The 16,577-nt window shown below is 36.1% G+C and overlaps 2 protein-coding genes and 1 non-coding gene across 5 annotated transcripts in view; 2 read left to right on the top strand and 1 right to left on the bottom strand.

Annotated features, from left to right (window-relative positions):
• The window catches only part of LOC135689369 (germinal-center associated nuclear protein), a 30,718-nt gene extending 21,654 nt beyond the window's left edge, over positions 1-9,064 (top strand). For all 3 annotated transcript variants that reach the window (XM_089108541.1, XM_089108542.1, XM_065206562.2), the window contains exons 27-38: positions 932-1,156; positions 1,533-1,620; positions 1,754-1,827; positions 2,133-2,256; positions 2,382-2,483; positions 3,143-3,242; positions 3,853-4,122; positions 5,298-5,380; positions 5,826-5,952; positions 7,319-7,430; positions 8,395-8,510; positions 8,776-9,064. In XM_089108541.1, the coding sequence (XP_088964667.1) occupies positions 932-1,156; positions 1,533-1,620; positions 1,754-1,827; positions 2,133-2,256; positions 2,382-2,483; positions 3,143-3,242; positions 3,853-4,122; positions 5,298-5,380; positions 5,826-5,952; positions 7,319-7,430; positions 8,395-8,510; positions 8,776-8,827 (1,473 nt within the window). In that variant the 3' untranslated portion in view covers positions 8,828-9,064. The remainder of the gene's footprint in view (positions 1-931; positions 1,157-1,532; positions 1,621-1,753; positions 1,828-2,132; positions 2,257-2,381; positions 2,484-3,142; positions 3,243-3,852; positions 4,123-5,297; positions 5,381-5,825; positions 5,953-7,318; positions 7,431-8,394; positions 8,511-8,775) is intronic.
• On the bottom strand, positions 381-452 carry Trnae-uuc (transfer RNA glutamic acid (anticodon UUC)). The gene has a single exon. It is a non-coding gene; the product is annotated as a tRNA-Glu (tRNA).
• A 2,066-nt stretch (positions 9,065-11,130) lies between the features above and the next one.
• LOC135689372 (transcription factor E2F5) lies at positions 11,131-16,029 on the top strand. Its single transcript, XM_089108543.1, has 7 exons — positions 11,131-11,380; positions 11,506-11,728; positions 11,848-12,028; positions 12,469-12,679; positions 13,115-13,304; positions 13,493-13,603; positions 14,054-16,029. The coding sequence occupies exons 2-7, from the start codon at positions 11,528-11,530 to the stop codon at positions 14,510-14,512; spliced, it is 1,353 nt and encodes a 450-aa protein (XP_088964669.1). The 5' UTR covers positions 11,131-11,380; positions 11,506-11,527; the 3' UTR covers positions 14,513-16,029.
• The last annotated feature ends 548 nt before the right edge of the window (positions 16,030-16,577 follow it).

Here is a 16,577-nt window from a genome sequence, read left to right as displayed (position 1 = left end):
GTTCTAGGCCAACAGAGCAATCATTTTCTTGGATTTTAAAAAATTTCGTCGTTCTCAGTTTTATCATGATTTAATAGTTTCTTATTTTTTTTGCTTTTAGTACTGAAGTTTCTTGATTTTTTCTGACTGTCCAGTACTCGTTTCTTATAGCCAGTTTCTTATAAAAAAAAACGACTGTATTTTATCAGAAAATTCGTCAATTGCATATATATGATAGATTGACCTTTAAAACATATAATAGGGTTCTTTAAATCCGCAAGCATAATTAAAGAAGCTGTGTTTGGAAACGTTTGTAGTAAAACAGGACTGCACAGCACAATTAACAGTAAACAAATTGGATTTTTTCGCTGAATTTTCTTGTTGTGTAGGAAGAAAAAGAACTCCCGTGCGGGGAATCGAACCCCGGCCACGGCGGTGAAAACGCCGGATCCTAACCACTAGACCACACGGGATGTTGACCTAAGGAACGAAAAAGCGATACTTATCGTGAGATACTTATTAAAGAACCTCGAGGCTCCACTTGCCAACAAAAAGGGACAACTTAAAAATATTTCCGGCGGCCACGTTTAAGAAATTAGAAAAAACGATCGATGTGTTTTTGGAAATTTCATTCTAACAGAACAAAGGATATTTTATCAGCTAATCAACGCTGCTACTAAAAGATATAGTTTGTGAATAGGAAAATCAATGTTGAAATAACCCTCGAGCCTCGAAAGTAAAATAATTAAAAGAAATTGAGCCTCAGCAGAAATTATCTGACTTATGCAAAAAAATGTAATTAGAATGGCACAAATGTCCTCATTTTATGTCGCAAACTTATCCAAAAACAACCCGAAGCAGCAGAAGGAACGGTTAGCGATTTAATGGTTGACTGCTTCTACTCAATCATCTCCATACTCCAGGCCAATAACTTTTTTTATTATTATTCTAGACTTTTGATGTTCATCATGCAAGATTGCAAGATATTTTATCACTCACTGCAGCCGTGCCACCATACCCACTCCTGTTAATCGGGGTAAATTGCCCTTCCTCCTGTCACAAAGACGAAATCATTGCTCGGTTGAAACTGACAGGGTTGAAGAATGATGGGTACATATCGGAGTTTCGAATTTTGCTTCTTGATCCTGATGTCGATGGGACCAAACTGAATAAAGAAGTAAGCAGTTTTTCCATTTACTATTCTTGTGTCGAAGGCTCCACCCGATCAAACCCCTTCACTTTGTTGTTAGTTGGATGACAAACTTATAAGTTTTCAGTTGATAGATGTAATCTACTATGTGCCGGTAAACTGAAACAATATCGCCTTTATCAATTTCTTTCGAAGTACCTTTTTAACATATGTAATTTATTTGTGGGAAAATTAGATGTGATGGATTTTTGCATTTTAGTCTATTCTCTAATCACACCTCCCCCCTAATTTGGAATGTCCAACTACACCCCCTTTAAAAAGGGCAATTTAAGTCCCTGTATAGCTAATATGCTAGCTGCATTGGATATTTTGTCAAATGTGGAAGTTCTTTCTTGTCCTACAGTTAACTGATCATTTGGTAAATCTGGTTTCAAAAATTCCTGATTTTCCTAAAGTGCAGACGACTACACTCCGGAATCTTATTGAAAATGGTAAGGGCAATCTTCAATCATATCATTTCAATCAAAAATTCAATTCCGCATTAACATTTTTAAGACTTAAATCGTAAAATATAGTAATTTTTCTTCGCGTAAAAAGAAAGCTAGTAACCCATGTATTTTACAGCCACGCAGTGCTACTTCTATGAGAACATTTATGAAGACAGAAGCAGACGGATCAATGCTGAAATGCCTCCGATTGTGAGCTTTGTTTGTCTTTTTGTATCGCAGTTGTAACTGTTTTTAATGGTTTGCAGATTTACCTAGCTACTGTAAGATTTTTCTTGCTGGGATATTTCGTTCTCCCAAATGAAGATTCCTTTATTAAAGAGCAACGCCCTGATGCCTGGGCGTAAGACTTCATATATGTTTGTTGCCTTTTTTGGAGACACTAGCACTGCCAATGTTGTGATTTTATAATAAGAAATTCAAAAAATCAATTTTTCATTCTCATGGTTTGAGCTCTTTTAAAAAAATTTCAAAATTGATTTGCATTCATGCTTTAGGATGCTAGGCCTGTGGCTGATCTTTACAACAGTATTCTGGATCATGTACAAACCATTTGTACCTCTGAAGAACTGATGAAACTTTGTTGGCCATCAAAGGAAATGATTGCCTGGGGATTGAAGGGTGAGAAGTTTAACATCTTCACTAGTTTTCAACAGAGATTTTTTACTGAATCTTCGGTTTTTAAAATCATTTTGAACTTGTTTGCTAGTAGACGATGTTTAATCATGTTGTTTCATTCCCTGCAGATGCCCCAGATTTGCACTGGAATGATGAACATAGCTTCACTCAAATAAGATGTTTCTTGGATGGCTTAAAACTTCCAAGACTCGACCACAGTGTTGACGCTGGTATGATCGTGTTTCACTTGTTTTTGCATCCTTTTTAAAAAATTTGAAACCATCCAGAGCAGTAACTACTATCATTCTTAAGGGGTAATGCCTCTCCCAAATTTTGAGAAAATCATTTGTTTCTAATCAACAATTCCTTTGGTCCTATTTTTCTCGAATATTGGTACCCCTCAAATAATTCTGTTCTTCCTGCGGTACTGCAATTTTTAATGTTGCTTAAAATTTGTAGAAATATGTAGCCTAATATAACCATTTTTATAAGAAACTTGCTATGAGATTAAAGCACTGGACATTTAGAAAAATAAATAATCTTCAGTACTCAAGCTAAAAAAGTTAAGAAACAATTGAATTTTGAAATGATGGAGAACTCTGAAATCTTATTATTTTCAACCAATGACATTGGCTGTTTGTTATGAGACGTTAGACGCAAACAAATTAACATTGGAAGGGCACTTATATATCGTGGTCATCAGTCGTAAAATAGTTCTTGCAAAAAGGTCACTGTGAAAGAACTCAACCTAACCGGGGGCATTTACTCCTCCCGAAAGGGCATTTGCAGAAACTTGGAGAGGGCATTGTCCTCTCGTGTCCCCGGTTTCTACATCTCTGGTTTAACGAACCATAGTGAACGAACAGATGCAAGCAGACTTCTTTTTCAGATGGCGATTGGCATGAACAGCAGCAACTTTGCTTGAAGTACCTTTATGAAATTCTGAAACCAGGAAAGCTGGATATACACCCGTCTGAGCTCATTAGCAGGTATGCTGAAAGATTTTTATAAAAGCATCAAACTTGGAGAAATTAAGGAAAGCAATTATCCTCAGTCCTAGACGATTCTACTTAAGAAAATCAGCCTCGCTTGATTAATGAGCGTACAAGACTGGAGGACTGAGCTTCCCAAATCTTAAAATGTCTGACAAGATAACGTTAATACCCTGACAAAGACATCGCCGATAGTCGGGTGGAAGGGTCACCAACAGTTGGACATAAAGGTCGCTGATACTCAAACATAAAAATCTCGTATACTTGGGCTTGGACAGAAGGATTTTCAATTTTCAGACAAAAGTGTCTCCGATTGTTGGAAATAATGATCGCTGATACACGGAAATAAAATTATCTTATTCTTCAAAAGAAAGAATGTTAATAATCGGATAAAAAATATCTACCATTGTCGGATATAAAGGTCGCTGATGATAAAAAGATCGCCAATAGCCACACACAAATATATCCGATAGTCGGACATAAAATCCCTGATAGTTAGCCACATTGTAAAAATGCGTTGGGCAAGCTTCCTCGATATTTAAACTTTTTCTCCTTTGTCTTGATCGATTATTGGAGGCATCACATCTCTTATCCTACTTTATTACAGAGTGGAAGGCGTAATTAACAAATACCTCCACAAATGGAAATATCGCGCTTATACAACTGATTTTCCATGGCCTTTAGTACTGGAAGAATGTGTCAGTGTCATCTTGGGCTCCATTCATAAACATCAGTCCAATTCTGACGCCGCAAGGAAAGTGTGCTTCTTCAAATCCGAGTTTCTCAGATTCAAGCTACCAGCTTCGTGGAAAGATAACATCATTCGTCTAAGTAGAGACTCGCTTTCAGAAAGTTCAGCATCAGAATATGGTCAAGGGTATTTATTGTTTGTATATGTTGTTCATGGTAAACTGTTAATGGGCAACCCACTTGCTAATAGAGTGGGACCCTGCGTTGATGAAAATTGTTTCCCCTCAAGATTATCAAGATAAAGCATTTGTGTCATTTAAACTTCATTGTAGCGAATCCCTTGGTTATTGTCAGAACCCGCTCACTATATGATTATATATTCACATATTCTCGTCCCACTAAAAGCCTCAGCTTCCTCCCTCCCCTCAGGAATTCTTATCTAATCAATTTATCTTCCTTTCATACTACTCTTTTGGTGTATAGAACTGGATGGTTCTAAAATGCCTCAAAACCTTCAAAGCCTTGAATGCAATTTAATTTAGAACCGTCTTTACACCAAAGACGTGTAAAGCTCTGCCAATACGGCATCGAACACTTTACAAAGAACCAGTACATTGGAATTTGTGTTCTCTTTCATACTTTGTGCACGATCTGGGCGCCTATACCCTGGGTACTAGACTCACTATATATAAAATAAAATAGAGATTTTGAACATGTATGGAATTTCAGGGATAACTGTTAAACAAATCGACCCAACTGTAGATTGGTGGTTTTCACCTGCATGCATGTAACGATGATACGCCTCATCACTTGTCATCCTCATGATACGGCTTAGTAGCATGTGCCTCACTTGTCATCCTTTTACCGAACTGTATAAAACACATTGGATCCAATTTTCCATAAACTCCTGCTCATTCCACTGAGTACCTTGGGTATTTATCCGACCGACAGTTTGGTTTCCAGTCTGTTAAATTGACTAAGTTCTTTCAAATGAGCTCACAGAATTTACACCAGAACGAGAATGGGGCGCACTAGACCAGACTCCCTATTTTATTTTATATAAAGTGAGTCTGGTACCCAGTGTAGGGCGCCTATTGCTTCAACTTGAAAAGAAGGTTGATAGGCTAACAGCAGCCAAAGATTGTTTTGTTGAATGTAAACGTTGCCATAAGCAAGATTTCGGTCGTGGTTAATGTGAAGTGATCATAGTTTCTCCCTATCTGGTTAATATAACGCAAATTTCAGTTCATTATGAATTATTTGGATTTTGCAAGCCTGTCACAAATACAAGCTTTATAAATATTCTTATTCTGTTTCTAATGAATTAATTTTTGTTATGATGGATTTGTAAATCATTTCTAGATCACAAATCGCCAAGACATCTTCAAGAAACGGGTCTATACAAAGATCGATCGCCGAAGTCGAAAACAGTCTTTCTATAATTGGTATATATGGCTTTACTTCAAAATAGTCCACAATGCTTTGGATATTTTTATAAGCATCTTAGTTTTAACACAGATGTTGTCGGGTACGTTCTTTTTGCAGTAACTCACACCATTGCAATTAGACAAATTTATTCTCTCGCTCAAATGTGTTTACCATCCTGCTTTTCATTGACGTTTGAAACAATTAACTGTGAATCAAAAGGTTTTATGACATTTGGTTGTTTGGCACAGAAAACCCTTTCCTGGGCACCACTCCCTTTCTTTCTTAGAATATTTCCGGTTATTTTACAGCCATTCTTATATAAATACCAATAAATGCATTTTCCTATGTATCATTTCTTTTTTCAGCAAATTTGTGTTCCCAGCCTGCCTGTTTTTATGATCTGTATCTCAATGATGCTCATCACTAATTGATTTTTGTCTTTTCTTCGTTGGCTACGTTCAGAGCAGTCAATGACATTATCAAGCAACACCCTTAATTTGTCTGGCTCGCATTCGCCATTAGATGAATTGTTACGTAAGCAGAAACTATTAGATCAATCATTGTCAGCCGAGAGACATGCCTTGTCAAGGTAAGATTTCACTGTTTCATTTTTTTTATCTCAAATTGGATTGGACAATATCTACACTAAATTGGACAAATACATTTCATTAGGAACATCTAATTTGGTTTGAGTTTCAACTCAATTCAAAATTTTAATGGGCGATATACCCCTTGAAGTTATAACTCAAGATATGTTTCATTTATCTTTATCTTATATTGTTGTTTTAGCAAAGGTCCTGATGCTTTAAACAGCTCTAGAGGATCGTCCTTCACGGGAGATCTTTGACTTCAAACCAGTTACCTTGTCGCACACCTGATGCAGCAAAACCGTCGCCATTCTTTTTCAGATAAACACACCCTAATCTAGTCATACCCATGTCCTAACCTTACTTTTCCATGCCATATAGTGGGTAATTTCCTATACAATGTAACGGGGATGTCCCAATCCTTTACGGTAGGTTTGAAATATCCATTGTCTCAAAGCACGGTTTGTAATAAGCAGTTCTTAATAATGACGGTTGCTTGCTTCAAAACTTGGTTCCATGTAAGATTAAGTGCATTTTCATTTTGTCATTACAACTCCATTTTTCGTCTCATTTACTTTAGAACCTTTTAAAACTCAAATACTATACTCCTTTCTAAAATGTGGGTATAACAAATTACTGTTTATATTAAAGTATGGGTCTCTTCCTGTAGTCCATGCAACCTCCTATTTGCTATGATAATGACCTAAATGAACACATAAATTGGAGGGGACCAATAACCAAGAAATGATCAAAATAAAAAAAAACTCCCAATCTGCTTGATTAAGATTGCAGTCAATACACCTTATGACGTCACAAAAACAATGTTTTTAGAATTTTTGACGGTTGACTACATATGTTAAATGAACAACGTGAAATACCACTCAGTGAAAACAACATGAAAATCCGAAATCAGTTAATTAAGTCAAAAATTGGGTAAGACATGGCCAATGAAAGATTTGAAATTTTGCTAACGGACTACTATTATTTTTGCATGATTCATAGGTTGTGAACAGAGATCAAATAACACCGATTTGATAGGGAAATAACCTTTTTTTCTTTCAAACAGGGCCCTTATTGATAACAATACTCGTAGTATTGACAAGGTTTACCCTGTATAAATATTCCTCTTATTATTATTATTATTATTATTATTATTATTATTATTATTATTATTATTATTATTATTATTATTATTATTATTATTATTATTATTATTCACTCATTTGTCGACGATATCTCAGCGAATTCGTAACAAATTTAACTAGGGGTATTTCACGATGTTCTTTCTTGTCATGTGATCCAAGTTACAAAATTCTCACATTCTATTTTTGTGACGTCCTCACTTCAGATCTTTTTAATCTTTCCCAGATTTTCAGAAACATACAAGAACGAATTAGCCAGTCTATCACTAAGCCCCACAGCAGCTGTATGTGGCACCAAAAGAAAGTGGGGCGCAGATTATACCGGAAAAGACACAAAGGTAATTAACATTTCGATACTAACCTGTATCGAAGGGTGTTAAGATATTTATATCAAACTACACAACAAATACATGTATAGTAATATTTAGTGACGTCATATTATCATAGGTCAAAAATGTCGGAACTTAACGGGCAACCTGCGGTCCGCGGGCCAAAGCCTGTCCGGCAGCATGTTTTATAATGGCCGTCGGATCGAAAGAAATGGCACAGAAGATATAATTCTGCTCTTATCAAAGCTCCCCACTTGTTGCAAATCAGCAGGGCTTATTTCAAAACCTTCTGTTATGGGTGTTAATTTTCCTTGCCCTACCCCACTTTCCAACTTGTGTCGGAGCCCTTGTTTATGTTAGCCGCACGCCGGGATACCAAATACGATAAAGTTACCTCACAGAAGAAAAGGTTGCCTACCCATTACCTAAGGTATTTGAAAGGAAGACGTCCGGGTATAGCAAACATAATGTTTAAATCAGGGACAAGCAACCTTTTTCACTTTGGAGCCAAATTTATGACGTTAGGTTCCCAGAAAGGGTGGATCGGGCCAGGAAGGTCTTAGAAAAATTGAAGGCAAATCACCTCATGTCTACTCAAAACTCCATGGTTCATTAGGGTATCTCCCTGGATTCGACGTTTGCTCGAATCTTGCTCTAAAATAAATTTCTTCTTTTACGCTTCTGAATGAACTTCAACCATTCAATAACTATATATACTTTATACATTTAGATTGAAGATATTTACAGCCATTAATCTACCAGATATTTGCTGAAAAGCCGGATTTGGCCGGCGGGCCGTAGTTTGCCCGCGGGGCGTAGAAAATTCCCGCGGGCCGTAGATTGCCCATCTCTGGTTTATATAATAAAGTTTTTATGGTAATAGTGAATACATGGATTTGTGGTAAAATATCCATAAAATTTAATATTCAACTCAGTCATTACACACCTGCTTATAACCTTGCCTTTATTTTAGGATGTCGACATTTCTAATCAGTCAGAAATCGACGATATATGTGACAAAACAAAAAGACCAAAAAAATTGCTTGAGGCAAAGATAGATGACCTTTTATCGGAGATTCAGTCGATGAGGTTGGTGAAATTACGTTATCGTTATGTCACTGGTCTTTTGTATTTGTTATGTATAATATATGCATTTTCGTTAGTAAGGTGTTTTCTATTAAGATTCTAAGTTTTCTGCTTTGAAGTTTAAGATGCGGCCTCTTCCCTGTAAAAGAGACAATACTGATGAGTGATATGATATGTAAAAGAATTTCCAATCGGATGCTTTGTGAAGAAATGTTATTGAGAAGCAAAAGTAACCCAACGTCAATAAAGATTTCATAATATTTCTTAGGTCAAGATTCAAACTTGATGAACAAAGATATCGTGACGTAATAGGCACATAGATCACGCGAATTCATACACCGCAATGAGTTATGGTATTGAAAGAAATGTCATGTCACGTGATTTCGACTTTCGCGTCAGTGAACAGAACTCCAAGAAGCGTCAAAATCCAAGAAACGAGTGGGGATTTAGTATTTTGTAATAGCCAATAGTCATTTTGTAATACTTTATGTAAAAGTGATTGTTAAAGTTAGAAAAAACTTTTATGTTATTTTCCATAAGAAGTGTTTTGTATTAAGTATTCTATTACTATTTTTGTCATTCTTGGTCTAGTAGAGGTTTTGGCATGTTTTTGACCAAGTGGGTCTCTAATTATTATCAAAATTGTCGCGGCATTTAGTTGCTAACAATGTGCCTTTGCGGGCGCGGCGACGGTCCAAACAATGGCAGTAAACTTATACGGATTAACCAAAAGTGATTTCAGACTGTCTGAAAATGCATTATGGGATGCTTGTGTAGAAATATTAGAACCACGCCAGAACCCTTTCATTTTTTCATGGGAAAGGTTATCAAAGCTCGAGGGCATTGTCCGGAGGAAAGATGAACACTTCTGGGATCTGGTCACTGTGATCATGGATGTCAAAAACATTTCAAGTTAGAGGAGTACTGGTAGGGAGAAATCCCTGGTAAGGAATACCCTGGGTTTTCCCTGCGACGCAATTCCTTCCCCCGTTCTTCATTCTTTGACTCTCTGAGGCTCTGGCACCCAGGGTAGGTAGGGAATGGCCCTTCCCAAAATTTCAAGGCACTTTCCCTAGTGCTTTCCCGGTTTCGGCATCCCTGACTTAGATGGCTGTTAGTCGTAAACGAAGAAAATCTGGCGAGGATTTTGGACGGAATTCTCCACACTTACCGGATGCATATTTTGTCGAAAATGATACAAGGAAAACGAAATCTATACCCATTCTTCACCTGTCGCTTTTAAAAAGGGACTTTATCAAAGCTTGGTTTTTATTGTTCACAGCATCAATCAACAAGTTTTGGACACGGAACTTTGGCTAAAAATGACCGGAACGGCGGATTTCAACTAGAAAGTGTGCGGAACCTCAGATTTATCCTCTCTTCGATAATCCCCATATGTAGTTTCTACCTTTCCAGATCACCCAGCTGCTCCACACCCCCACCCCATCAATGTTGGTTAACAGGGCCTTTATTTCTATTTGATTGCAGACAATTTTGGATCAACAACCATGTTTCAGCGAAAAATTGAAGTGAATGGCAAGGATTGAATTTGTATCTTAGAAAAATCAAAATCGCAAACATTGCTTTGATGTGATTAAAAGGAAACCTTAGAATTAATCGCTGTACGTATGTAAACATTTTTATGTTTCAGCGACCTGCGGCCCTTGGGCATAATTCGACCAGGCAGTAGGTCTTTAATAGCCCTTGAACCAAAATAAATGTAACATAGATATATACCTGCTTTTTTGTTGGCTTAACCCTATACTGCCCCAACCTCCTACGGCAGATCTCCCCTTTTAGGCCGATTGCAAACTCTGAAACTACTTTAAAAGCTTTCATTTAAAAATTCATTGATTGGGGCCTCCGGCACAAGTTGAAAAGGGGGAGGGTGCAAGGGCAAGCTCTAGTGTTTTGCCTGACATGTATTTTTCAATTATTTCACAGGTCTACCAGGGCTGGTAACACAGAATCAGTGATTATTTGACTGTTTTCTGTGGTTGAGGGACAGGTTGTCGCCTATGTCAGAGTCGGGGGAAACCGGGTATTTATGAAGGTAAAAGCTTGGGTATAGACGTAACAAGGTGTTTACTCGTAAGTCATTACTTGGTAAAACTTTTCGTGGGGCAATTCTTCAAAAAGTAAAATCATCAAATTTTCACGGCCACATGCTGTTGCCGTTGCCATCCTTTAAGAAGAAATCGCCACATCGCCATATTGGTAAAGCAGAGTCAACCTGCATCTTTCCAGAGAATAAAAGGGCCTTGGCGTTTATCTATGGGGGCCGCCCCCAATAATCTATATAGTGTATCACTGTACTGCATTCCATCAAAATATCCAGTGTATTTTGTGAAATTATATTGAAAAACATAATGCAACTCTCTCCAGCTTCCCAGTGAGTTCCTTCTTACTACTTCCCTGGATAAACCCTTGCATCTTCCTCCAGGATGGGTTACTCGAACATTATGCGTATAATTTTAAAATATAAGAAATATTTGATTTAAATGCATTGCATGTACTACAGTATGTAATGTAATGTAGGTTTCCAATTCCACGAAAACGAGTCAAAATCCTCCCCCTATAATCCCCCACACAGTGTTTCCCGCCAAACGTTTCCCGCCTTTGCAAGATTGTTTTGTTTAGGAAACCTGAATGAAGACTTGTTTACTGACGTTGATGGAAGGCGAACTGACCAATCAGCTATCGAATTCATTGTTCTAGTGTACGCGTGATTGCTCCGAGAACAAAGAAATTTCCCAAACTGGCGCGAAACTCAAACCAAGGCCCGTTCCTCTGAAGCTCAGCTTTATCCGTCTTGTAGTGGAAGCTAAAGGAAGTGCCTGTAGCTTCACTGAAAATCGTGTTGAATCGTGAACGTAAGTTAATAACCTTCTCTTTTAAGGTTCTTTATACAATGGTAAAGGACCTTACTTATTTTTAAGTTATTTATTTCAAGATGTTTTGTCACCAAAGATGCTGAAAATTGATTTTATTTTAACAGACTTCAAAGCTCCGAATACAAGATGTCGGCTGCAAACTTATCTGCTCACATGACTGCTGAACATCGTAAAGTTTTTGCGCCGCTTAATACACTCAAAGATCATCGTTCTGTTTATCAAGTTCTGGAAGAAAAAACACCCTCTTCAACTGCGAGTAGCTTGTACACACAGCGGACTACTGGAACTTTTGGAAAACCTACATCTTTCCAACAATCGAAACCACAGGTAAGTAAGGCCACTTTACTTCATTCTCCTTTCTGGGAGCTATAATACCTTTCTATTTTTGAAAACATAGCAGATAATTCGACGATAAGACAAGTATTTTAAAATGTTTGTATTACTAGGTAAAAAGAAAGCTTGATTTGGAAGCAAAAGACCTCGATTATCCAGCATTTAAAACCCCGAAGACAAGTGCAAAGGGTCGAAATTCCAAGCGGAAGAACACTCGAGTGCCAACGCCTGTTATAAAGGAGAAAGCTGCAAAACCCTCTCGGCGAAGAAGTTCCTCTCGAGGTTCAGAGAATGGTAAGCAATATTGATATTCTCGTTTAAATTTTGTGAATCTTGAGTGAAATGATAATTCCAGTTTGATATTAGTGTAATCCCTTGGTTGGGTTTCCATTGGAGATTGCATTCCTAACAGAACCCGAGGGTCATATTCAGATAATTTTTATATGCCAAGAAGGATTTTATAAAGCAATAATTCAGTAACAACTGGTTTTTAGTAACATTTGTAGCATGTTTTTGCAGTTTTTGGAATTTGGGTACTTTGTTGTTAAAAATTATCATTGTTCTTGTTTTGATTAGTGCTGGGTGTTGCCATAGTTATTTCAAATGTATTATTTCAAATACTTAATTTGTGTGAAAAATTTGTGATGCTCACCTCCAATAGAAATAAACTGTATGATGATAAAGATTCATGGATTATAAAGAAAAGCAGTTTTAGTATGGTACTAACTTTTTAGGAAATGATGAATCTCCAAGATATGAGACATCTTTAGGAATGCTAACAAAGAAATTTGTGAGTATTCTAAGAGCATCACCACAAGGAGTCCTTGATCTGAATAAGGCAACAGAAATGTTGGATGTTCAGAAGAGGCGCATCTATGACATCACAAATGTTTTGGAAGGCATTGGAGTCATTCAGAAGGAAGCAAAAAACAACATTAGATGGAGGTATGTGTTCACTTTCATTCTTTGAAGGAAAACATGAACCCAACGTGAACCATGTGAACCACATCTTGAGTTTTAATGCATCTAGGGTGTGCTGAGGGCAATTGGAACCAACATAAAGCTTTAAAACATAAAAATGCAAGTTTAGTAAGCTCACTAAATCTGTCTTGTATCCTAGCATCCTGGTGTGGCATGATATAACATTATTATCTCTATTTACCAGTTTAAGATAAAGTGTTGCTACATAAACATTTCCTAACATATGAACTAATTTCTAATTAAAGGTGAATGGAATTTTTATTCACAAATATCATTTTGATATATGAGGTGATATCATAGGTAAAAAACCCTAACAATTGTTGTTTAAAAAATCTTTAAAGATATGAAAATTTAGCACTTTTTTAAGACAGCAACATGAGGCATCATTTTTTTCTACAGGGGTGCAAAACATCTTGAAAGGAAGCCAGTTTCAGTTGACAGAGAACAAGCTGCAATGGCCACAAAAATGGTGAATCTACATCATGATGTAGAAGAACTGAAACAGCAAGAAGAAAACCTTGATCGCATGATTGAATCAAGAAAATTACAAATGGGACTGAACAGTGCAAATGATGAAATAAGAAGATATCCTTTTTAGCAAAAGCAATGTTTCTATGAATATCATAAAATCTTCAGACTTGCACAAAGAAGCCTATATCTGCCTCAATGACAGTAAACCTAATCACACTAAGTTTTTCTCTATCTTAATTAAGCATTTTTTACTTCAGGTGTTAATGTAGAAAATATTTTGTTTTCCCTTAATTGATGAATACATATGCATATGTGACCTACCAAGACATAAGAGGTATCTCTGATTTTGATGGTACAACTGTGATTGCTGTCAAGGCTCCACCAGAAACAAGACTTGAAGTTCCAAGACCAGAAGAAGTGAGTAGCCATGCATTTACCTTCCTTTATTTTTTATGCTAGGCATAATCTCTCAGTCTCTTTCTTTTAGTTTGTATGGGGACAGTAATAAGTTCCCAAACAAATTGAGTGCAGTTTATTCTTCATGTTTTGGTGTATAGAACAGGACAGTTCTAAGTTATAGTTTCATACTTGATGCAATCACCAGGCAAATGTAAACACTCTATGACAGACTGGTGAAAAAAAATTTCTTATATATATATATATGAATTTATCTCTGTCATATGATGCTTGATTCAGTAAAAGTAGAGCTTCAAACACTTTGGTGTCTGTTGCCTATCACAAAGCATGCAACTCTAAGTTGAAACCTAGAATCTTCCTGTTTGTCTTTCTTCATGTAAGTTACAATAGAATGGAAAGGGTACTTGGTTCACTTGAAAATTTAGTTAACAAAAGTCCTGTTTGATATAGGGATTGCAGATATGGCTTAAGAGTGGAAATGGTCCTATTGATGTTTTCCTTTGTCCTGACAACAAAGAAAATTCAGACCCAAGTAGTGATAATGAAGGTGATCATGATTCATCATACAGTACATCACAATTGTCACCAACCAAAAGTGTTTGTGGTGAAAAAGATAGCACTGATTACTCAAGTGCTCTTGAACTAGACTTTGCAACCTTTGCACAGCAATTTTCAAATGAGCAGTCACCTATCAGACAGAGACAGAGAACACTGTCTTCTATGAATTCCCCTGAAAGCTCACTTGTTGAGGAAGATGATATTAGGGTTGAGGAAGAGCTGATGTCTTTTGAGCACCTACCTGATACAGACCAAACAGTTGCAGCATTAGATACAGATTTTGATTCGGCAGAATACTTATTCTCATTGGAACAAAATGAAGGTATCACAGATCTGTTTGGTGTGATTTAGATTTCTTTTGGTGTAAAATATATCCTGTAATATAATTTTGGGGTCATTCATTGTATATGTGTGCCAAACTTCATAACTCACCATGTCATACAAAATCAATCAGCAGGCACGGAGCTGAATTACAATATGTATGCAATTGTCACTGCCCATTCCTGAGTCATCCTTGTACATATTTTGTGAGTGACCCCTTTGTAAACTTGTGGATACGGTACGTATTTTAGCATGGTAAATAGAAATCTTTGCTGGATTGTGAGTAGATTTTATTACAAATTAATTGTACTTGTATAAAAAGTTTTGCAATAGATCACTTGTAGTTCAGTCTGTATACTAATCAGGGTATTTCATGGTCCTATTAACAAATGGATCACATTTTCAACGAAAAGTACAAAACATGGGTTTTTCCAAGCAATAATTTGTATTTTTTACTGGGCCTTTAAATATACTATTGTATTTTGCCCTGTCCATGGAATGATCTTCTTTGATATGTCAAGAATCAATGTTTTTTAGAATGTTTCATAGAATAGGTACAGATTTTACAACAATATTTGAAAAAGGGCGAGGACAGATCTCATAAAAGTGATTCCACTAAACTGATTTTAAACTATTCTCATAAAGAACAAATTCTTAAAAACTTGCAGTTGCTCTTTAAGCAGGACCTGTATCCTCTTTCTCCTTGCTACAAATAATAATATATTGTCCCATTTTTGTAAGAACAAAAGCTTGACCCCACACAAACCCCCGTTATCATATACAACTAATAATAAAAATCTTTCAGAAAACTTGATGAGTAGATTATGTATCTAACATCATCCCATCCAGGGATGAGCTGTGATTTGAACCAGCCAAATACACTTCTAGATTTCGCATGCAGGCCTCCATGATTTTCCAAAGACAGTGATTTAAGTATCTCACTGCCCTCGATATATGGCATCAAAATGTGAAATAAAAATGTACATTGAATAATTTTAAGTACTTTTATTTTATGCTAAGTTTCTTTTAGATTTGATTCTAAAATTCTGTAATTTACTTAATTTAATATTGCAGAGTAGGAAAATTAAAGATGTAAACTTCAGATTGTTCATTTTCTGTTTTTCATGCCTAAGAGGGTGTTTTTAAAAGATACTCTATGTTTTTTTTCAAGATGACAAAATTATTTAAAATTGTCAATGCAAGTTTAATTGCACAAAAGAAGTTCATTCTGCATTTGAGGCTATATTTTCCTAGGAACTTTCTTGGAGTCGTTTTTTTAATTTTTAACTGGGCAAATAAAAGCAAATTTATTTGCCTTTTCTTCGATTAGAAAAAACAAGGATTGGACCCATGTTCCAAGAAAAGAGTTGTTTTTTTGAAGAGATAATGGCATTTGAAGAGGGTCCTGTTTCCTATGAAAAAGTAATGCTATAGCCTTGGAAAAATCATCAAAAATTTAAAAAAAAGATATGTTTTAACAGCAAATTTATTTGCCTTTTTTTTCGATTAGAAAAAACAAGGATCAGACCCAGTTCCAAGAAAAGAGTCATTTTTTTGAAGAGATAACGGCATTTGAAGAGGGTCCTGTTTCCTATGAAAAAGTAATGCTATAGCCTTGGAAAAATCATCAAAAATTTTAAAAAAATATTTCTTCAAAAGCAAATTTATTTGCCTTTTTCTTCGATTAGAAAAAACGAGGGTCGGACCCAGTTCCAAGAAACAGTCGTTTTTTTGAAGAGATAACAGCATTTGAAGGGAGTCCTGTTTCCTAAGAAAAAGTAATGCTATAGCCTTAGAAAAATCATCAAAAGTTTTAACAAAATATTTCTTCAAAAGCAAATTTATTTGCCTTTTTCTTCGATTAGAAAAAACAAGGATCGGACCCAGTTCCAAGAAAAGAGTTGTTTTTTTGAAGAGATAACAGCATTTGAAGGGGGTCCTGTTTCCTATGAAAAAGTAATGCTATAGCCTTGGAAAAATCATCAAAAATTTTAAAAAAATATTTCTTCAAAAGCAAATTTATTTGCCTTTTTCTTCGATTAGAAAAAACGAGGGTCGGACCCAGTTCCAAGAAACAGTCGTTTTTTTGAAGAGA

Source organism: Rhopilema esculentum, chromosome 5, assembly GCF_057945365.1.
Source record: "Rhopilema esculentum isolate cy_ngs chromosome 5, ASM5794536v1, whole genome shotgun sequence".
NCBI lineage: Eukaryota > Metazoa > Cnidaria > Scyphozoa > Rhizostomeae > Rhizostomatidae > Rhopilema > Rhopilema esculentum.
This window is presented reverse-complemented; position numbering and strand designations above follow the sequence as displayed.